At 31.8% G+C, this 22831-nt stretch overlaps 4 protein-coding genes across 5 annotated transcripts; 2 read left to right on the forward strand and 2 right to left on the reverse strand.

The window, feature by feature from the left end:
* Nucleotides 1-4186: 4186 nt before the first annotated feature.
* LOC132948334 (WD repeat domain-containing protein 83) lies at nt 4187-6018 on the forward strand. Its single transcript, XM_061018758.1, has 6 exons — nt 4187-4409; nt 4489-4624; nt 4710-4911; nt 5363-5495; nt 5573-5681; nt 5769-6018. Exons 1-6 carry the CDS (start codon nt 4343-4345, stop codon nt 6016-6018), a joined length of 897 nt encoding a protein of 298 aa, XP_060874741.1. The 5' UTR covers nt 4187-4342.
* Nucleotides 5781-7344, reverse strand: LOC132948335 (ankyrin repeat domain-containing protein 49-like). 2 transcript variants are annotated; one of them, XM_061018759.1, is made up of 5 exons: nt 7230-7344; nt 6997-7136; nt 6506-6666; nt 6301-6445; nt 5781-6227 (listed from the first exon to the last, which is right to left on the reverse strand). In XM_061018759.1, exons 2-5 carry the CDS (start codon nt 7127-7129, stop codon nt 6031-6033), a joined length of 636 nt encoding a protein of 211 aa, XP_060874742.1. In that variant the 5' UTR covers nt 7130-7136; nt 7230-7344; the 3' UTR covers nt 5781-6030. The 2 variants fall into 2 exon arrangements, with proteins under 2 accessions (XP_060874742.1, XP_060874743.1); XM_061018760.1 differs by having other exon boundaries at nt 6997-7156; nt 7230-7332.
* LOC132948333 (bifunctional arginine demethylase and lysyl-hydroxylase PSR) lies at nt 7306-12123 on the forward strand. The gene is made up of 8 exons (XM_061018757.1): nt 7306-7443; nt 7646-7876; nt 8418-8623; nt 8691-8843; nt 9412-9608; nt 9673-9820; nt 9978-10342; nt 11840-12123. The coding sequence occupies exons 2-8, from the start codon at nt 7801-7803 to the stop codon at nt 11862-11864; spliced, it is 1170 nt and encodes a 389-aa protein (XP_060874740.1). The 5' UTR covers nt 7306-7443; nt 7646-7800; the 3' UTR covers nt 11865-12123.
* Nucleotides 12077-15637, reverse strand: LOC132948332 (ubiquitin carboxyl-terminal hydrolase 14). The gene is made up of 11 exons (XM_061018756.1): nt 15366-15637; nt 15007-15293; nt 14772-14889; nt 14539-14711; nt 14326-14423; nt 14105-14261; nt 13945-14010; nt 13695-13877; nt 12669-12774; nt 12408-12596; nt 12077-12342 (listed from the first exon to the last, which is right to left on the reverse strand). The coding sequence occupies exons 1-11, from the start codon at nt 15379-15381 to the stop codon at nt 12266-12268; spliced, it is 1470 nt and encodes a 489-aa protein (XP_060874739.1). The 5' UTR covers nt 15382-15637; the 3' UTR covers nt 12077-12265.
* Between the last annotated feature and the right edge of the window lie 7194 nt (nt 15638-22831).

Consider the following 22831-nt stretch of genomic DNA (forward strand, 5'->3'; position numbering starts at 1 on the left):
GGTGCTGTCCGCCTAGATCCTCTCCCTTTTTCGCCCATTGGTCTGAGTGGTCCCGCCGGCCGAGTCGCAACGCGTACCGAGTCGCCGCCGGTTCCGCAGCACCCATATAATAATATTATAGTCTTCGTCGCTAGCTCCGATGAGCTTAGGTCACCGTCGTCGCCGTCGCCATCGTCGTCTTCGGCACCTGTGCAGTACCGTCTAGCGCACAACATCGCGCCCTATAGCCAATCGTCGCCAACCGTCATCGTTGCTCTCGCAACCGTCGTGGTCGGGTTCCGCCCGCTTCCACGGTCGTCTTCGCGTCCCCGGGCAAACGCGCCCGCGACTCTCGTCTCCCCGCAGGACCGGCCGCAAGAACGATGTAGAGGTGACCAGTGGCCATACACTGTTCAACCATTAACATCTGCACCACCACACACTCGCCATCACGTATCCCCCACTTCGCCTCGTCTTGACTGATGCCTTTTTTTTTTTTACAATTATATTGTTTATACATTCATTGTAATTTATTCTGCCACTTAGAGCACTTTTTTTTTTGTTTAAATTATTATTTCTGTTTTTTTTTCCAACATTGAGCAATTATCTTTTGTGTTACTTATTTATTTTTCGGCATAAATGTTTCAAAATTGTAAAGCACTCGTTAAGTATAATATATATCATTTATGATATTATTGAATTATCATTCATCTCACACCTCTTGTGTTTTTGGGTCATTTTTTTTCAAAATTATAAACCACGGTGTTTGACAATGATATTATTTTTATACTTGATATTATTTATTACATGTATTCAAATTATTATTATAATTTATATAATAAAATTGTTATTATATTATAATTTATTATTGCTATATATTATAATATATTCAGTGATAAAATTATTATTTTTATACAGTAAAATGTTATTTCTTATTTTTTGTATTAAACAATAGGTACGATTTTATTTATTACAACAGAATAAAGATCGTTGAACATGATCGTGGTCAATGGTCATGTGGGATCTATGAAGAATATTAACCAACAACTTTTTTGATACGAACCAAACCTCAATAAAATATTATATTGAAGGTTTTGGCCTCGTGAAAGTATAGTTAGTGCAAAATATTGTCATGCACCATGCACATTGCACACATAATTGTAAAATCAATTGTTGCTACGCTCAGAATCTAAAACAATAATAATAAAAACTATTGTTTTCGTTGTTGTTGAAAGAACACTTGCAGTACAGTAGTACACCCACATTATATTTACGTAAAATTAGGTAGGTACTGCGTTGATCCGTCCATCGATCCACAAGAGGTCTGACGCTGTCGATTATGTTGATGATGACGACGATTCCTGTTGTGTACACAATAATAAGTTAAAAAATTCAGAACTATATATAAACTAATATACTGATACATTTTTAAACATATTATAAACAAATAAAAATTGCAATTAAAAAAAAACACATTTCTACACACCTAGTTACATATTTTGTTGAAGAGGTGAATTGATCGATAAGTGAAAAAAAACAATATTTTAGGTGTGTACTGAATATTTATATCGCCGAAGATACGTAGACCAGTGGTTCTTAAGCTGTGGTCAGCGGCGGTTCTATCTAAAATTAAAATACTACATTTTTATGAAAAATTATGTATAAGAAAAACAATTATAAATATGAAGGTATGCACTTACTTGATAATTAATTTGTAATAAAAATAAGTATTAAAATATTAGTTATGATAACATGAGATATTTCGTAAAAAAAGGTAGGTATAGGTATTCGAAAGAAAATTGGTAGGAGGTCCGCGATTTTTAAAAGTCTTCCATCGAGGGTCCATGTTGACCAAAAGTTTAAGAACCGCTTTCGTGGTCGTAGAAGATTTACCGAGTACCTACCTATGTGTAATATAATATCTGATAATTCTGTAAGAGTTGATAAATTAATAAAGCCAAAGTAAGGTAAAATGTTAATGACCATAGAGTATTTACCAACAATATTATATACACAGAATTAATTATTGTAAAATTATCCACATTATCAGAAATTTACTTGGAATTATTGCGCAATAATTAGAAAAAGTTACCATAAGTATTTTTTTTAGATTTAATTATCATATACTTATTTGTCATTGTCATATTTTGTCTCCGTCATAACGTCACGCTCCAATCCTATCATATGAAAAACACACAACTTAGGTGTAAAATGAATCATGTAGTGCTATAGCGAAAATTATGGATTAAATAATTTTAAAAATTGTTGGAGTATTTTTTCTTCTTCTACAATGTGTAAACAAGTTTGTTGGACCACGTTTTAAAGTTGTTGGACACCAGAACTCAATAAAACGACACTTAAACATTTTTCAACATGAATAATAGGTGAAAAAACGAAAAATTTGGTGCTAGAAGAAAATGGTGATTTGAAAACTTAGGAAAGTTGTTGGTGTAATTTTTCTTGTTCTATGATGTCTAAAAAAGTTTGTTGGACCACATTTTAAAGCTGTTGGACAGTAGAACTCAATATAACGACGGTTACAAATTTTTAATATGAATATTATGTGAAAAAAACGAAAAATGTAGTGCTAGAACTGCTAGAAGAAAATGGTGATTTAAAAATGTAGGAAAGTTGTTGGAGTATTTTTTCTTCTTCTACGATGTGTTAACAAGTTTGTCGGACTATGTTTTTATGTTGTTGGGCACCAGATCTCAATATTAACGATAATAACGATAGTTAAAAATTTTTAATTGGGATATCATTTTTTATATGAACCAAACTTTACTACTTAACACTGTTTAAATTCAGAAAATTTTTTTTGTCGATGTCTAACAAAAGTCCAACAACGTCTCAAAACTGTATTAGTATATTTTTGGATCTGTTTTTAGCGTTTTATTTTCATTTGTAGTGCTGGTTGTGAAGTTGGCACTACAAACTTTGAACATGAATAACTTTTGAAATACGTTCCAACAAATTCCAACAATGTTATATGAGTATTGTCGGTAGAGTTTTAATGTTTTTTTTTTTTTGTATATGTAGTGCTGGTCATGTAGTTGGCACTACAAACTTTGAAATTGCATAACTTTTAATGTAGCTTCCAACAAATTCCAACAAGTCCGAGTATAGAGTTTGTTTTGTTGGAATGGTTTTAGATTATTGAGCCAACTTTGTAGTGCCAGTTTCACGTAGGTGGTGTATGGTCTTCAAAATTCATCTTAACTTTTCCTTTGCCCGGAATAAAAATTCTGATTCGCAGCAGTATATTAACGGGTAGGCAATATACCGCAGGTAGATCGCGGACCTCATGCTGTCTGTACATTTTTTTGATAAGCTTTTAAAGTTCAAATGTTGACAAAATTTATCAAATTTAATAATTATTTTGTAGCTAAAAATGTATAAAATGTTCAACTTTTATAGCTAAGGATTGATAATTTAAAACAAGGTTCCATTTAAATATTATGTTTTATATAAACTACTTTGCTCACAATAATATTATCAACTACTTAGTAATATCATAGGCTGACTGACCGTCTTCGCTCGGAATCGTTTTTCTTATACAATGATATTATATTGAGTTCAAATTTTACACCATCCATTACAATGATCCACTTGTAACCTACTGTAGGTACAGCAGAGCGACACCCACTTGCTCACCTTTTTTTTTTTATTCTTGTGTTGTTTGGCGATTTTGTAATATTTACCTACTTCACTATTGGTTGTTTAAAAAGGAAACTCTTAGAAAAATCAAGTTAGAGCAGTATTTTTAATATGGACGTTGGTTTTATTTATCCATTATGTAACTCCGTTATAGAGTAATAAAAAATAACCAATAAGTAATACATTATGGGTACTCTGCAGTCTGCAGTACAAATAAATTACAAATATAAAAAGAAAAATAGTCAAAAATATGCAATCGTTTTATGTTTTCTCAAATATAAAAAGGTAAAAAGTGCAAGTTTCAGGTAAAAATCGAGTTGCACCGGTTCGAAGCATGGTGCGTCCGTGGTTTGAACTACCCGTCTACCCTACTTAAAAGTAATCAATTTGGACTTTAAGGTATATTATAAATCGTAGCAGTCGTTTCTGGAGGACCTCGAGTCGAGGTAGTTGTATTCTATCTGTTCCGTGGTTGTAGCAACCACAACAAACAAATAACAATAATAATAATATTGTTATCTACTTTTGATAAGTGATAACCTAGTTATCAACTTATGTGGTTCTGGACCTCAGTCTGTCGACCGGTAAAAATTCTGTTGTGTTTACAAAATACAAACCAATTTGATCGGTTGTCGAAGTTTCCGTGTTTTAGTTATTCATTTCAATTTCAGTAGTTTCACTAATGTAAATTTCAAAAACTTTCAAAATGGATTTGAAATGTGTATCGAATATAAAATGTGACCAAGGAGCAATACGCTCTGTCAGATTTAATGGTAAAGTAAATTATTTATTAATTATTATTGAAACTATGTGCTAGATTTTGTGTAACTGACTGTCGTTTTGTATTTATAGTGGATGGTGAATATTGCCTTACTTGTGGTAGTGACAAGAAAATTAAACTCTGGAATCCATTCAAGGAATTATGTTTGAAAACCTACGCTGGCCATGGAGACTGTGTAATGGATGCATGTGGTTCATGTGATAGCAGGTACGTAAATTTATATATCATTTCGATAAATATGTTTGTGCTCATTTACGAAACCAAATACATATTATAAACTTTTTTTTCCAAGTGAATTGGCATCATGTGGAGCTGACAAATCAGTTGTATTATGGGATGTGTCAGATGGGAGAGTAAAACGCAGATTACGACAGCATGCTGCTGCTGTGAATTGTGTTGAGTATAATGAAGATTCATCAGTCGTGGTGTCGGGATCAAATGACAACACCGTTTGTTGTTGGGATACTAGAAGTCGTAACAATAGCCCAATACAAGTAATATATATATAACCAGTTGTCTTTATTTTATTATTTTTTTGCTGTTAATTGTATGTTATTTTTTAAACTGTTAACTTTTTTATTACACATTTACACCTGAAGTAGGTAATTAAATTAATAGCTTATTATTTTAATCTAATAAAAAAAATTGATAAAATTGTTTTATAAATCAGTTATTTTATTTAGGTATAATTTTAAAAATTACATCAAAAACCAACATAATAAGAACTAACATTAATTTCAACAAATCTATTTCCAATTTCTACAAAATTATAAGAAAATATTTGTTGTATTTGTACATAACATTAAAATAGTACAAATTAAAAATATATAATGCATTATATTCAGTAATTGAATATAAAATTAGAAAATAAAATAAATAAAGTATTAAAAATTGTTAAAAAGTCCATATTTTAACTATTGTACATTTGTTTATATACAATTATAGGTTTTGAAAGAAGCTAAAGACAGTATTACTAAAGTTTTAGTGATAGGCCATCAAATTCTAACGGGTTCATTAGATTGTTTTTTAAGAACTTACGACATAAGAATGGGAAATTTGGATGCTGATTTTATTGGAAGTAAGTAATTAATATTATCTTTATAATTTATATTACAAATTGTAACCATGCATATTAAATCGTCATTATGCTTGTAGAGCCAATTTCATGTATCAGTTCAACACAAGACAATATGTGCACTTTAGTTAGCTGTACAGACAGTACATTAAAGTTAATGGACAGACAAAAAGGAGAATTATTGAATGAGTATGACATTTTGTTCTAGATTTTAACTGTTTTCTGCAACATTTTCACATGATATTATTAGTATGTATTTCAATTTATGTTTAACAGGTACACAGGTCATACAGTCGGTGATTATTTTATTGAAAACTGTGTATTTCATAACGATAGCATAATAATAAGTGGATCAACTTGTGGACATCTTTGGTGTTGGGATTTTGTCAGTGCAAAAGTTTTAGAGAAGTTAAAACCTAATGACAATGTTTCATACACACAGTCCATCAATTCGATTAGTACACACCCCAGTAAAAAAGTACTAGTAGCATCATGTGGGCCTTGTATTAGTCTTTGGTCTGAATAATTATTGTTCAATTCATATGTAATTGAAACACGGCTCAGAATATTCAAAAAGTCGATCATTCGTGCTCTTCCGACCAGTAATATCTTTTGGTGTATCGCCTGTACCGTTTGGTAGTTTTATGTTAGACTGAATACCAGGTTGAGACAATAATAGTTCAATGAGACTATGCGAATCAGCCAACTCTGCTACTAAATGTAGAGGTGTTATTCCTATAAAAATATAATGTAATAAAAAATAGATTTGTATAAATTCATATTTTAATATTTGTAATTAAACATTTACCGCCATTAGTTAAAGCATTTATGTCAGTCCCGGCTTCTATTAATTTTTCAGCACATTCCACATTATTCCATTTACAAGCAGAATGCAATGGTGTCCATTGATCAGCTGTCCGAGCATTTGGATTTGCGTGATTCTCTAATAAAAACTATATGTATAGGTAAATAAAGTGAGTTTGATAAATTTAACAGATTTATCTTAAGTATACCTCAACAATTGATAGATGATTACTATAACATGCTCTGTGTAAAGCTGTATAACCATCTCTATCATGGATATGAACCAAGTGAGAATGTTTTGACACCAAAGATTTCACCAAATCCAATTCACCTTGTTCAGCAGCCCATAAAATTTCCCTTTCTGGGCTAGCTAATTATATATAAACGTAAATAGTTATATTATAGCATAAAAGTAATAATATAAATTTAATAAATATATTAACTTATTTGATTTGACACATAATATGATTTATTTTTAATACTGCTTTCGTGGCACTAAATAAGTTTTAGTTCAAATTGTATAATTTACATTTCATTTGACATCACAATTAAGTAAACAGCAAACATTTACAAAAGAAAAATTAATCATCTATTGCAATAAAGAATCGTACAAGTGTGAATATGTATACACCTACCATTTTTCAAATTAATATACAGACTCAAGACTCATCACATCAAACATTATTGTCAATATTCTTACCATGGGGGTCTGGATCTTCATCAACATCGTATATATCTTGTTCCCAAGCACTTGGTGTATGCGGTATAGTTTCAAAATTGTCAGTTAACAAACTTTGTTCTTCTTCAAAACGATCATTTTCTTCATCAGACATTTTAGGACTAAAATTGAAACAAGATCACTTTTTTTTTTTATAAATTGAGCACTTTTAAAGTATATAACACGAGTTTATATATTTCATGTTTATGACTTACACTAAGTTAAAAGTGGTAGTACTCTGAAAAAAACAAAATGTTCAAGTTGTTGACTGCAGGTTCGGAATGATTTTGTGTAAAATCATGTTCAATAATCGCGGTTCAGTGGTTGAAAGTAAATTGTGTTATCTTATTTCACGGTTATTATCAATGTAATCTCTTTGAAGCCGTTAAGTTTGATTTGGTGGTCGGATCCGATAAGGCCGTGGATAAGGTAAGTCCTAAAAATATATAAGGTTATGTTTTTATTTCAAATTAAAAGTAGATAACTCAGATACTCAATTTAATAATTTATACTCAGGAGTTAAAATGTACAGATTTTAATTTTTTTTAATATGTAACACCAATATTACCATAACCATTACAATGTTATTTATATATAAGACACGATCTGAATGATAATTTTTACTTTTTAGTAACAATTTATTTTGTTCCTGATATAATTACATTTTTGTAACGTGAACCAGTCAGGAGCTCAAGTTATTGTTAGAATTATTTTTACTACCGACTATTTTTGGTGCATTTCAAAGAAAACAATTTTGAACAGCAAAAAATCAAATATTAGTACATAATGAGTGATTCTTCAAATAGCTCGGAATCTAGAACAAGGAAGAGGATTCAAGAGGCTAAGAATAAAGCTAGACCAGGTATTGAGGATTTGAGAATTAACTATAATTATATATGTGTTGTTATTATTTGGAAAATGTATTATAGCCTTATTATAAAAAGTTTCAGTTTAACACTTCACTGCTATTTTTTTTGTAAACAAATTTATATTTTCAAGAAATTATCAACTATGTATAATATGATAAAACATTGGTATCTAATACAAATTTATCTTTTTTTAACTACAATATTGCTTGTTCATTTCAAATTTATTTAGTTTGAATTAGTTCTCTCAAATAACTATTATTTTATTATTTTTACTTGTTGGTGAATAAACTCATCACTTTTTTGTCTTGAAATAATAATAATAATTTTAGTTGTTTTTTTATTAACCAATAAATACTATCAAAGTTTAAAATTAAAATGAACCTATTGTATTTGTTTGAATTCAATTACGTAATCAACCAAAATTTTAAAACAGCAAAAGAAAACCGCTGTTTATCAAATCAATGGGAACATTGATAGTTAAATCAAAGTCTTAGATTAACAATGATATTAACGATTTGCAATATATTTTTTTAGAACTGAGTGATAAATATGCATGGCATGCCCATGGTTATGCTGACAATTTTAAGCCTTTTACAAAAGTACATGATAATGTAGATCGCATTGATGTGGAAATTGTGAGTCCCGAAGTATTTGTGGAAAAATACGAGCGACCCTATAAACCAGTTGTGATAAGAGGACTACAAAATAATTGGAGAGCTTCTTATAAATGGACAATAGAAGTATTTTATAATATTGGATTTGTTTTTAGTGCAATAGTTTTAATTTTTTTTTTTTTTTTTCAATTAGAGAATAGGAAAAAAATACCGTAACCAAAGATTTAAATGTGGAGAAGACAATCAAGGATATAGTGTTAAGATGAAAATGAAATATTTTGTTCATTACATGAATAATAATAAAGATGATAGCCCTTTGTATATATTTGACAGTAGTTATGGTGATGTAAGTTCTTTAGTTTAATTATGTTTTCGATTAACATAACTGTATAGTAAATTTGATAGTTCAAGGAAAATACACTTATTATAATTGTGTTCGTAAAGAAAATGATAAAAACCAGTCTCGTCCTTACCAACAAATACTATACTCTATTCAGAATAAGCTTGCCCGCTTTCTCAACTGAGGTCTGAGTAACTGATGGGTCCGACCCCCCTGACGAGAGTCAGATGCTCTGTGATTGGTCGTCAGTGGTCGCTGACTTTCACCAGGGGGTCAGACCCTTCCAGTGGCACAGTTGAAAACGCGAAAGGGGGCAAGGTTATTCTGAATAGAGTATACCACTTTAATATGTTCTTTATAATTATGGGAAAAAACAGTTGTCACAATTGTCTTCTGTTAAAAGACCTTAAAATAAACATCTAAACAAATCTAATATTCTAGCAAAATTATTATAAAGTATAAAAATCAACTATCTGACAATTATTTTAACCGAGACACATTGAATTTGTTAATTTGTCATTTACCTATCATTATTCAATAAAACTTAATATTTGTATTTACATTTTGAATACAGCATCATCGAAGAAAAAAATTGTTGGATGATTATGACATACCCTTATACTTTCAAGATGACTTATTTAAATATGCAGGTGAAAAGAAAAGGCCTCCATATAGATGGTTTGTCATGGGTCCTTCTAGATCAGGGACCGGAATTCACATAGATCCATTAGGTACCAGTGCCTGGAATTCATTAATTACTGGACACAAAAGGTAAAGTTTGTTGAATTATTTTTATTTTTATAATTAGCATGTTAATTATGGAATGTTCAATTAGATGGTGTCTGTTTCCTACTCATACTCCTAAAGAACTGCTCAAAGTCACTTCGGCTGAGGGTGGTAAACAACGTGATGAAGCTATCACTTGGTTTAAAATCATCTATCCTCGTACCCAGTTGCCGACTTGGCCTAAGGATTGCTCACCAGTTAGTTTTAATTCTTTAATCTTAACATTGATATCTACATTTAACAAACAATAACCTATTTTAAAAATATATTTATAATTTGTTAGTACATATTTGTGTACCTGAAATATTAAAAATATTTTTTTGTTGTATCAAAACAATTTTTTTTTATTTTTAGATAGAGATACTTCAAGGCCCCGGTGAAACTGTGTATGTACCTGGTGGATGGTGGCACGTAGTACTCAACTTGGATACTACTATTGCAGTAACTCAAAATTTTTGTAGCCGTACTAATTTTCCTGTAGTATGGCACAAAACAGTTAGAGGTCGACCAAAATTATCACGTAAGTGGTATAAAGTGTTGAAAAACAAAGAACCTGATTTAGCAATAGTAGCAGACTCTGTTGACTTAAAGAACAATACGGGTCTTGCATCGGATAGTTCAAGTTGTTCAAGTAGTTCTAGTAGTTCAAGCAGTTCTAGTGATGGAAATTCTAGTGAAGAAGATAGTGGACAAGAATCTCTGCATGCACATAAAAAAAGGTACCTTGTCAATTGTTCTATTTAAATTTTTACTGCCGATAAATTGTTTAACTATAAAATGCAGTACATTTCATACAATCAATTTTCATAAAAAAATTCATAAACCTGCAGTTGAATTATTTTATAATTATTAATTTTTTTATGGAAGTAAAAAAATGTATATTTATTTTATGAAAGAAGTCAGATATAAACTAAGAAATAATTTGTTTCTTTTTTGTGTGTGTGAAAGGTTTCATTTTTAAACAACTATTAGCGTCTTCGATAATTTTTGGCGTGGTGAATATAGTTTTATGACGCCTTGGTGAAATGGTGGAAAATTTTTTTTTTTGGGGGGGGGGTACATTATGGTAACCAATAACATAAAACTAAAACTAAAATATTTATAGTCACATAATAATTATAATACAGTAGAAATCGCTTACGAGTTTCAAGGGCCAGCTAGTTCTTCTCCCTGTAACCGGTAGCTTCTTATAAATATAACCGGTCAATCATCACAGTAACAGACTGAGGGATGGCCAAAGGTTAGTGAGCCAATCAGAACATAATTCAGTAATAACTGCTCATGTCTCACCTGAGATTTTGCCAATACCTGTTGTGCTTTAAAATGTATATATCAACAAATAAATAAAATATAACGAGCAGATAGCTTCTTATATTCGTTATAACCGGTCAATCATCACTATAACCGCCTTTGAGGGATGGCCAAAGGTTAGTGAGCCAATCATAACACAATTCAGTATTAACTGCTGATGGCTCACCTGAGATTTTTCCAATACCTGTTGTGCTTTAAAATATATATATCAACAAATAAATAAATAAAATATAACGAGCAGGTTGACCTAAATATGTATATAATAGGAAAAAAATAACGACCGGCCACCAAACATTTATTTATAATTCAATGTATTTAACTCGTTATAGCCGATAACCCGTAATAACCATACTCGTTGAAAACGTATATTTTATCATGCAATCATATGGGCTCATGCCGGGACCTAATGTTTTGCTTGTTGTAAGCAGAATCTCATTCTAAGCAATGCTCATTAAAGTGATTCCTACTGTATATACTATATATTATTTCAAGAGGATAAAGAGTAGGTAGGTACTAAATTATATGTTGTGCATCATGGTTTATAAATGTTCACCACGCCACTGTTAACAATTATATTTAATTACTTGAGACTTGTAACGTTTGTTTAACTATCGAAAGTCACCAACCCAAGAACAGAGAATGGAATAATGGATCTGGTATTTAAGTTACATAACACCAGTACCAGAATGTCAACTCCATCAAAACATTTAATTAAACAATATATACATATAATTAATTATATGGCTGGTAAAATTGTACTATTTGTATTTATGATATTTTATAGTTATTTTCACTATTATAAAATGTCAATAAATTCATAATGAATATTGTTTATTGACGTTGAGAAACTTCTAGTTGTAATATTATACAGTACTATGTGTTAAAATTATTCTATTTGTTTTCAGATGTAAATTATCTTCACCGAATTAAGTTTTAAGAATATTTAAGTTTCGAGGCCAAGAAACTGTATTGCAAGAATTTATATTCCAAATAGGGTTGTTAATTGTGAACAAAGTATTCTATTCCTTACATATTTTTTTATTTAATTTTATGTTTACTAACCTTATGTGCAGACTATTTCTTAAGTTATGAAATAAATTATGACTATGATAATAACAATTAATTTTCATAACAACATAAACTATCAATATAAAAAAAACTGTATTTTAAATAAATTATTTTGACAATATTGTGTATGTTTATTTATAATCTTCCATAATATATTATATTCCTTTATAAACTTTTTTTTTAAAATACAATTTTCACAAGAAATATTTTACTTTCTCTTTTATTTTTATTTTTGGATAGAAGAAAACTAATTGTTGACAGGATCAGCTAGATACAGATGAATTTTCCAGTGGTAGGAGTTTTGGACCATAAAGAAGAACATACGCACAATGCCAATCACCTGTCAAAAGTATATATTAAAATATTAGTGTTAAAAATATTACTAAAATAGATATATTTCATTACCTCCCCCCGAAAGTTTAAGGATATCTTCAGTTGTAACTGGTGTTACTGTATCATCATCACATTTGATCCATCTTTCAGATGTTGGGGACTGTCGTACCCATCCAACATAATGGCCACTAGAGCTCGATCTACCTTTGTGTGTTAAGACGGCCTGAAGGGAGTAGTAACCAGAGTTATTTGAACCATAATCTATACAAAAAAATTAAAGCAACAGTTAAGGAACATTGTCATCAATTATTATTAATTAGTTTATCTTAATACCGTTTTCAAACCAATATGGAGCTGTGGGTTTTTCTTCTAGTTTTGATTCTGCCAACTGTTTTGCGTTAGGCTTTACACCTTCATGAGCCAATTTGTCTTCTAACTCCTTTATTATAAGCAATGCAATAATAATATTAATTAAATTACGTTTTAGTTTAGTTAATAACAGTCAACAACTATCAAAAACAATAAACATTAAGTGGTTAGTAGCAGCGATTAACATGGTTGTTGCTACAGTACAAGCAATGTTGCACAATACTAAAGCGCTATACTCATAGACTTATAGAAATAGACAGAACATTTTTACCGAGGATTAGGAGGCGTGGTCATGGCAAATGGAGAGATAGCATGAGTTTTATCATAATAGTGAGAGAAATGGCATTGTTTCAGGGACAGCCAATACATAGCCACCACCAGATCCTCATAACAGCTCTATTCGCACACGTTATCATACCTTTTTTTGAATCAAGTGCTGATGTAATTTCGCCCCGACTCATTATTATACCTAATGTTCTGTCTATTTTCTATAAAATCAGTCCATGGCTATTACAATTATCAATCTGTTTGAAGATAATAAAAATGTGTTGACTGATTAAATACACTTCTAAATTTCACAATGTTCGGAATTGTGTAACTAGAAACTGCAGTTTTCACAATGCAACTATGCGAGATGATGCATAATACAACACTTGATAATTATTATATGGAATTATGATGATGTGTATTCTTTGGTCATAATCATCACAACAAAGGAAATCTAGATTTCAACTAATCTGTGTAATAACCTGTAAGACTATTAAATATTTATATTTTATTATCACTATTTGATTTAAGAAAAAAAAAGTAGCACACTTTATTTTTAAAGCTTGAAATTAGCAAGCTACAATTTAAAAAAAGTGGTAATAGCAAGCTACTTTTTATTATTAATTGAAATGACTATCTTGCTAATAACTGCGTTAGTGCTACACAAAAAAACAGAGCCCCGACCACTGCTAAACAATTCAAAGAGAAATGCACTAGTTTTACCTTGAATTTGCTTCTAACTGGCACAAGTTTCTCTTGTAGTTCTGGAGTACACAATTCAAATGCATCAAATTCGATTGGAAATTTAATATCTTTTAAGATTTTTGCATTAATCTTATCTTTTTCTTTGTAAAAGAATCGCACAAATTGAATGGTCAGGTATGCTGGCAGTCTATTGATTTTTGACTAAATTGAAGTAAACTGATATTAAGTACTGAAATATGCAATAGTAATTAATATTGTTTAAACTTACTGTCTTTGTAAAAACAGCATCTTTACCAAGGATAGGAGAGTGTTTGGTGATGTGTTCTTGCATTCTCTATAACAGGGATTACGTAATAATAAATTTGTATAATTTTGATTTTTATGTTAAGAAAAAATATAATTTTAATAATTTCCATAATAATATTTACATTTTTCAAACCAGAATGCATATACTTGACATCTTGAGATATAAAACAACTTAATTGTAGAAATGACTCAGTAGTTTTAGTTACTTCTTCGGCATCACTTTCTACACATTTCCATTCAACATCAAACGAACCACCAAAAAATTGATCTATTGTAGATCTAAAAACATTGAAATTATTGTATTTAATAATGTATTTTAGTTTTAAAGAATAAATAACTTTACTTGTAATTAGTGATGGACTTATCGTTGTTTTTATTTTTCAACGCTGGTAACTTTTGTTGTAGCATACGAATTAGTTCTACCCAACATTCATTAGCATCCTAAATATTTGAAAAATTATATTAAATATTTATATTTTATCAACCTAGTTGAATAAGAAATTCAAATAATTGATTAAGAATCAAGATGATGCAACAGTATGAATAATTTATTTACCTGTTGCATATAATGTCCCTCTACTTTGTCTGCAAATCTGGGGAATGCTTGATGTAATACTTGTACAAGTACAAGAGGTGGAATCGTTTGATTAGATTCCATCGTACGATATAAATCACTCATTGCAATTGTGATTTTCTCAGCCGGTTCAAAATTAGATAGAGTTGAAGATGCTGAAATAGATTAGGTACATGTGTAAAAATAAATATAAGATTATTTTTCCATATACTTACATGCTGCATTGAAATCGGTCAGGGCTTGTCGTAATTCAGGTACAATCTTAAGGCACTGAACAGTAGCATTCAAATAACAAGTGTTGCCCAAATTGGTAAGACCCGCCGGCATATTGGTCTAAAGGTAAATTAAGTTAAACAGTCTATATTATTGAAATTTTATAATATATTATATTGAAACATTTCAAAATTATATATATATTATGTTGAAACATTTAAAAGAGTAATGACTTACAACTGTAGCCAATTGTGTCTCGGTCATGTCTTCAACAAACACTGGCTTAACAGTGGGTTCTATGGGTACGTCCTCGTCCTTGCTACCCATCATCAGTATATTCTGGCCTTCAATTATCTGAATGTTGCCCCATACATCGTCTTTAAGGGTGCCACCTTTCATCATTACTTTCTGGCGGTTGGGATTGACACCAGTTAGGGCAAACAGTTGAGCCTTGAAAACAAGTGGCGGCTCATCCGTGTTTATCTCCACGTCTGGGTATACTTCTTTTCCCCATTTTACCTTCACTGAACCCGAAAAAAATATATATATTTCATTAAACAACATGAACTTCAGACCCGATGAGTCGTTTTACTCACCTGTGAATATAGGCATATCGCTCGGCGAGAAGTTACTGTTGTTGTGTTTACGGAATTAATTATCACCGTCGTAGTTCGACAATCGTACTACGTTCTCATGAAGCACAACTCCAACGGTTCACTCCGTCAACTATTGTAAATTGGCGATGTTTACTACTGAACGTGACGACGTTCGAAACTTTGGGTATTAATTTTAGAAATGTGAGCAGAAGTACGGCAGGACTTCAAAATGTGCTCGTCACCCGTCGACCGTCACAACAAATCTATTGTTGATAACGGCCGAACGAAATTATCGCTGGTCACTATTGCACAGTGCGGCCACTACTGGCTTTCGGAATATCGTATACCGGCCGTGGATGTTCCCTTCCAACTAATATATTATATACCTGATAAGTAAAATTATAATTGATATACCTAAATCTCATAGACCTATTAACTAAATAAGTTAAATAATAGGTCTATGCTACATCTCATAGTCTTCCTGTTTAAGCTATTCTACTTATAAATCAGCCACAGTTAAAAAATACTAAACTGAATAGAAATTTATCTTCTATAGTTATAACTTATGAATTTTTAGAAAAATAAAAAGCTGTACCTAACCACATAATTACTATTAAACACTAGCAATATTATTTAAATAATATTAAATAATAACATAACGTTATAATAGTAATACGTCGTCCGATGACCGATCGTCGTATTGAATGTAATTAATATTCGAAGATAACCTTTATTTTTTTATTGGAAAAACGTGCGTCTGTATATAGTTAAATTTATTGCAAGACGTAAAATGTTATGTATATGAAGATCACCTAAAAGTATAAATTGGGTAGAGAATACAAATCGTAATAACCAGAAATCCTCGTTATAATATTATAAGTAGATATATATGAATAATAATAATTGTCTTTAGAAAAATATACGGGACCGAAAAAATTTTGCTTCTGACCGATGAGAACAGCCGCGGTTTCCGAATTCGTCGATCTATTATTGTAGAGGGTATGTACCATTAGCAATTCTCAATTCTATCTACCTAATTTTTATCTATACTGTAATACTTTATTTGTTGGTTTAAAATTCGAGTCTTAATGTAAAATAGCAGTGAGTTATATACGGATAATATATATAATAGATGAGTTTATACGGTTTTATAACAAGTAATTGGACACCGGACTCCCATCACCGTAAAAGCGTTCGTACTGCACTTTTTTTGGAGTAATATAAGTTCAATTAAACTTCGCACGTTATCACATATTTTGTATCCGGCCGGACACCTGTTGTGTTCACCCCGGACGTTCGGACAATCTATATCCGTCTGAATTCGTATACGTCCGCCGTAATGCTCGTTTGTCCTAAGTAAATGTTGCTTGTTTTGTATCCAGCTGGAAACTGTGATAATATCGTCGTTTTCGCCGGCGCCCGGACGAACCGTTTGCGTCCGCCATGTCGAGCGTTTGTACCGAGTTAGGGCAGGTTTGCCGCGCTTATTTAATTATATGTACCGTGTACGACGGTCGGCTCTTCGCCGCCAGTCTTGTCGATGGTCTTCGCGCATTTACCCCGCATCAGTCGTATAATATTCACTCGGCTTTTTCGCCGCAATGATGTAGGTACTCAACCTCGCTATATCACTCCGCTCCGGTCGACGTCGCTCCGTAGTCTGTGTCATCGATCCGCTGTGGTAACTGGTAACAACTGATGTAGGTATATTAGCGGTTACTGCTGCCCTTCGCTGGCACCTTTTACTGGAGTAATATAAGTTCAATTAAACTTCGCACGTTATCACATATTTTGTATCCGGCCGGACACCTGTTGTGTTCGCCCCGGACGTTCGGACAATCTATATCCGTCTGAATTCGTATACGTCCGCCGTAATGCTCGTTTGTCCTAAGTAAATGTTGCTCGTTTTGTATCCAGCTGGAAACTCTAATAATATCGTCGTTTTCGCCGGCGCCCGGACGAACCGTCTGCATTCGTTTGCGTCCGCCATGTCGAGCGTTTGTACCGAGTTAGGGCAGGTTTGCCGCGCGTATTTAATTATATGTACCGTGTACGACGGTCGGCTCTTCGCCGTCAGTCTTGTCGATGGTCTTCGCGCATTTACCCCGCGTCAGTCGTATAATATTCACTCGGCTTTTTCGCCGAAATGATGTAGGTACTCGACCTCGCTATATCACTCCGCTCCGGTCGACGTCGCTCCGTAGTCTGTGTCATCCATCCGCTGTGGTAATAACCGATGTAGGTATATTAGGGGTTACTGCTGCCCTTCGCTGGTACCTTTTATTGGAGTAATATAAGTTCAATTAAACTTCGCACGTTATCACATATTTTGTATCCGGCCGGACACCTGTTGTGTTCACCCCGGACGTTCGGACAATCTATATCCGTCTGAATTCGTATACGTCCGCCGTAATGCTCGTTTGTCCTAAGTAAATGTTGCTCGTTTTGTATCCAGCTGGAAACTCTAATAATATCGTCGTTTTCGCCGGCGCCCGTACGAACCGTCTGCATTCGTTTGCGTCCGCCATGTCGAGCGTTTGTACCGAGTTAGGGCAGGTTTGCCGCGCGTATTTAATTATATGTACCGTGTACGACGGTCGGCTCTTCGCCGCCAGTCTTGTCGATGGTCTTCGCGCATCCACCCCGCATCAGTTGTATAATATTCACTCGGCTTTTTCGCAATTATGTACTCAACCTCGCTATATCACTCCGCTCCGGTCGACGTCGCTCCGTAGTCTGTGTCATCGATCCGCTGTGGTAATAACCGCGATGTAGGTATATTAGCGGTTACTGCTGCCCTCCGCTGGCACCTTTTTCACCTATAACGACGCGAGTTGAAGTCAGTGCAATCTAATTCCAACCCCGAACAGGGGGAATGTCTTGTAAAAAATGTATACCCCATCTAAATGATGTTAGAAATTATGGCTATGCTGCTGTAATAATATGTATATGTAAATTGTATATTATTATGTAAACGAACTTGAAATTGTGAAATTTTGTGTTTAGTGTTATGTACTTGTGTCATATAATATTTGGTTTTCATTTGACAATATTATTAATAAATATGTCAACTGGCTTGTGTAAAATTAACTAATGCGGCTTGTGGAAATTTTACGTATTTTGTCCAGGTATACTTACGGTTTTTTTTTTTTAACTAGTATATTATGTAAAATCTCACGAGGAACTTTGTATTAAATTGTCAAGCTTTATACAAATAAAATATCTTTATAACTAGTTCAATGTGACAATGCGATATTAAATTTTAAATTTTAACGTAAGACACTAACTATTTCAAAAACTTTTAAAGTTCTTGCAAATATTATTTCTACATAACTTTAGGTCGTTAAAAACAACCTTTTTCTAAAAATGTAAATATTTATAAATTATAGTGCCTAGTCTGCCACGGAGGTAGTTCTTAGTTTAGCCGCTAGATCGCCATGCCATATAAGACTTCATTTAATTTAATCGGATCTAAGCATATTAAGTTGTATAACTCTTTGCGGCACAGTGGGACATAATAATATGATGACCTACCGCACACACGGGGGAAAACAATTACTATAATATTATAGTCAAACAAATTATAGTAAATATAACTATCTAATAGGTAAAATAACTAAAATGATTTACTTATTATTATTACATAAATATAGTTAATAGTTATGGTATTGTTTACTATATTTTATAGTTAATGCAGTTTTTAATGTCAGAATTAACTAAGACATATAGGTAGTTAAAATAGCATATTTCAGTTCGAACAACTATAATAACTTGACTGTAATATTTTAATAAATCCGATTGACCTTATAGCTATCCCTATAGCAATTATAATGTACAATCAATCCTACTATTTTTTTTTAGTACAGACAACTGTTTTGTTTTTTCCGTGAACACCTCAAGCAATCACCATTTAAAAATAACACCCTATACAGAATATACCTAATTGAAACTACGGAGTTGAATATCAACGATTACAAAAAAACCGCGTCCTCTTATAAGCGCCCTCTTCTATCTACAATGAGATCTGAAAAAATAACTTTTTCCCCCAAAACATGTACACATTAATTATATTTCATTCAATCATTTTATTTACTTACATGCAAACTACAAACGTTCTAAACATTGTAGGTTGTAATATAGTTGCGTATTAAACAAATCATTGCTTCATGGTACCCATACACATAATATGACGTATTATATACGTTTTGCAGTATTCATATTTTAAGAAACTATAGTGCGAACCATCTCTCTTTCTTCTGACGTATTCGATATAATATGATATATGACAAGACTGTATCTATACGTAATATTGTATAGGTAGGTATTTATATTTATCAAATTAAAATTTATGGAAATTTTACACCTGACCAACCAAAATTGGAATATGGCCGCGTATGTTGTCACAAGTTATGATGAAATCCACATTGTACGCTACCTATAATATTATATACCAGCTATATACCGACTGTCAATAGTAGTTATATTCACAAAATTAGTTAAATCCTATCCATTATAGTGTCTTCAAAATGTTGTGTAGGTGCCTAATTATATACGAGTACAACGTTGTTCATCTCGATTTTACTTTGACAGTAATATAATAAGCAAACCATAATATTTAAATATGATTATATTTTGAATATAAGGTGGCGGGGAAACAGTGTCACAACTACTACAAGTAGGTACATTTATCGGTTGGATGCAAGCACATTTTATGCGACTAGGTCAAAATATAATTTAGAAATTATCAGTTCGGTATAGGGATCAAAAACACGCTTTAACACCGTTGGATCATGTATAGGCACAATATGTCAGTAGATTATATCATAATAATATAGAAGTATTAAATTTAAAATCAAACCGGTTGGCCCAGCAATAAGACTTATAACGGGCCTATAATCGGAGATGCATAACACCCTCCTTTAGGCCTTTAGTTACAACTTACAACACTATGGTATTAAATCCGCGCATTCAATAGTTAAGATAATATAATCTGCAGACAGCAATACCATAAGGTTTTTTAATTTAATATCGAATTTATATTGGAAATATATAGTGATTTTGTATAACCAAAACCCTAAAATTAAGCGCGATTGCAGACTAGGTCCCGATATTTTTTAGGTAAAAATTATTGATATGTAAAGTAAACCATAGACTAATATTACTTCCATGATGTACACTCAGCTCGAATAAAATAAAACATGCCCTAATCTAGATAATTATTACTTATTAGTGTTTACCTTATAATATTTTTGAGAACCATTAAGCATTAACCATCAGAGGACAGAAGGCGATTCTCGTAATCCTCCAAAAATTATTTTGTTATATTTTAATTTTCATATTATTATCGTAAATAAAATATGTATGAAAATTTGTTATAACAGCATACAATTATATAAAATTGAATGTGTATAAAGTAATATAAGTAGAAAGCGACGTGTTCATTTACTGATATTTCTTTATTTGTATGCTTTTGAACCGTGATTTTTAACGCATTTATTGATACATATATTAATCACATATTAATAATTTGTGATGTTATAATATAAAATTGTTGTATCAAGTAATACGCGTATAAGGGCTAAAGTTAATTATTTAATGCAAAACTAAACATAAATTGAAATTATTAAATAAAATCTCATTCTCACATTGTCGTTTTTGTGAATCCGCTATAATAATATCATTCACGCGTGTACCCACTGTACCCATAATATAGCTATTTCATTTATTATTAATGCTATATCATTTTTTAACTGTTTGAACCGACGACGGCGCCGGGGGAACTAGTTTCCAATCACTTGCCCGTACATTTTCAATCTACATCAACATGCCTAGCATAAATAAAACCAAATGGTAAAGTAATTGATTAAAATGCATTATTAGGTGTTTAAAAAAATAAATAATGCAAATTATTTGCATTTTAATCGTACAAAAAAGGAACAAATCACATATTAAAATTAAAACATCAAAATGCCCCGAAGCAATTATTCAGTCACTTTCAAAATTTATAGTATTTTCTTACAACGTATATTAAGTATCATAATTCGTAAATTATAATGCACAATAATAGCCATCATTTATAGTGCCGGAAAAAAATTACGAAAACAAATTTTCCTTAGTACCTATCCAAATTATAATTAAAAATGTATTAAACTAGCCACGGAAGTCAGGGAGGGGTGAAAGAAAAATGATTAAAATTATTCCATGTACTCGTGCAGCACTTCGATTAAACATTTAATATTTCGATTATCGATATTCACTTATTGTATTAAGTCGTCATGGACGAATTTCCAGTCGGGGAACGGATTAAAATATTAAATTTACTAATGTTTTTTTTTTATATATATATACATATAGGCACCTACATAGTGTTAAGAGAGTGCACACGGAGTGGGGATGATGGGTTCAGCGAGATTTAACTTGACATTCTATAACATTGAACATATATTATTATACGGCATACGCGATTGTATTCACTAAACCATCGCATATGCCTATAATATTATGCGTTTATAATAACTCGTAGCACTTATATACCGACACCGTGCTGCAAGCACGTGACGGACACACTTTTGTATGTTCCGTATAGATAAGCGCGTATAATATATTAAGCGAGGAGAGATGGAGACGCTGTGAAGGAAATCCTCGTAACATAATGGAGCGCGTATACACGCGTGTTACAATACAATAATTGTTCAATTATAAAAAATAAAAAGTGAAAGAATCATAATATTATCATGTCTAATAAGTCATAATAGTATAATAACAAAATAATAATTACGTATTATACCACGTATAATAGCGCTTGGCCAGCGTTGAAATAAGACTTAGGCATACCCACAGCTAAAATAAACACGTGCCATATTATCATCTGCCTGTATAATACCTATATAGGTATCTTGTTGTATAGACACCTTGTTGTACCTATCATTTTAACGTTCTAATAAATAATAGTTACAGCTCGCTTGAATAATTAATTAAACATTCAACGTCTTAACGAAGCCAAGTATACCTATCGTAATAATATTTTCTATAATAATTCAACACAATATAATCCATGTATTTATATTATATAAAAATGGGCCCTAATCCTTTGCCATGGCATCACTCGAGAACGCATTCACCGATTTGGCTGATTTTTTTTTTTCTGTTGTGTTCATAATTGTCGGGACAAGATTTATACGAAAGACAATTTTAAGAAAATCCACTGGAAAAACAGGAAATCTGGATGTCAAAAATACAACAGTGGCGCCAGCCGTCAAGCAAAAAAATAAACTAAATAATAATATAGGTATTTTTGTTTATTGTAAGGTTGCTATTGGCTATGATTGAATATAATATTTTAGACCTATATAAATTATTGTATTTTGTCAGAACCGTATAACTCGGTAAAAATGGTATTCCTAAAGCCAATTTTTCGACTGTTGTCCCGGAAACCTACGCATGCACATCATACACAACGTGGTATT

The sequence above is a fragment of the Metopolophium dirhodum genome, chromosome 7, assembly GCF_019925205.1.
Source record: "Metopolophium dirhodum isolate CAU chromosome 7, ASM1992520v1, whole genome shotgun sequence".
Classification (NCBI taxonomy): Eukaryota; Metazoa; Arthropoda; class Insecta; order Hemiptera; family Aphididae; genus Metopolophium; species Metopolophium dirhodum.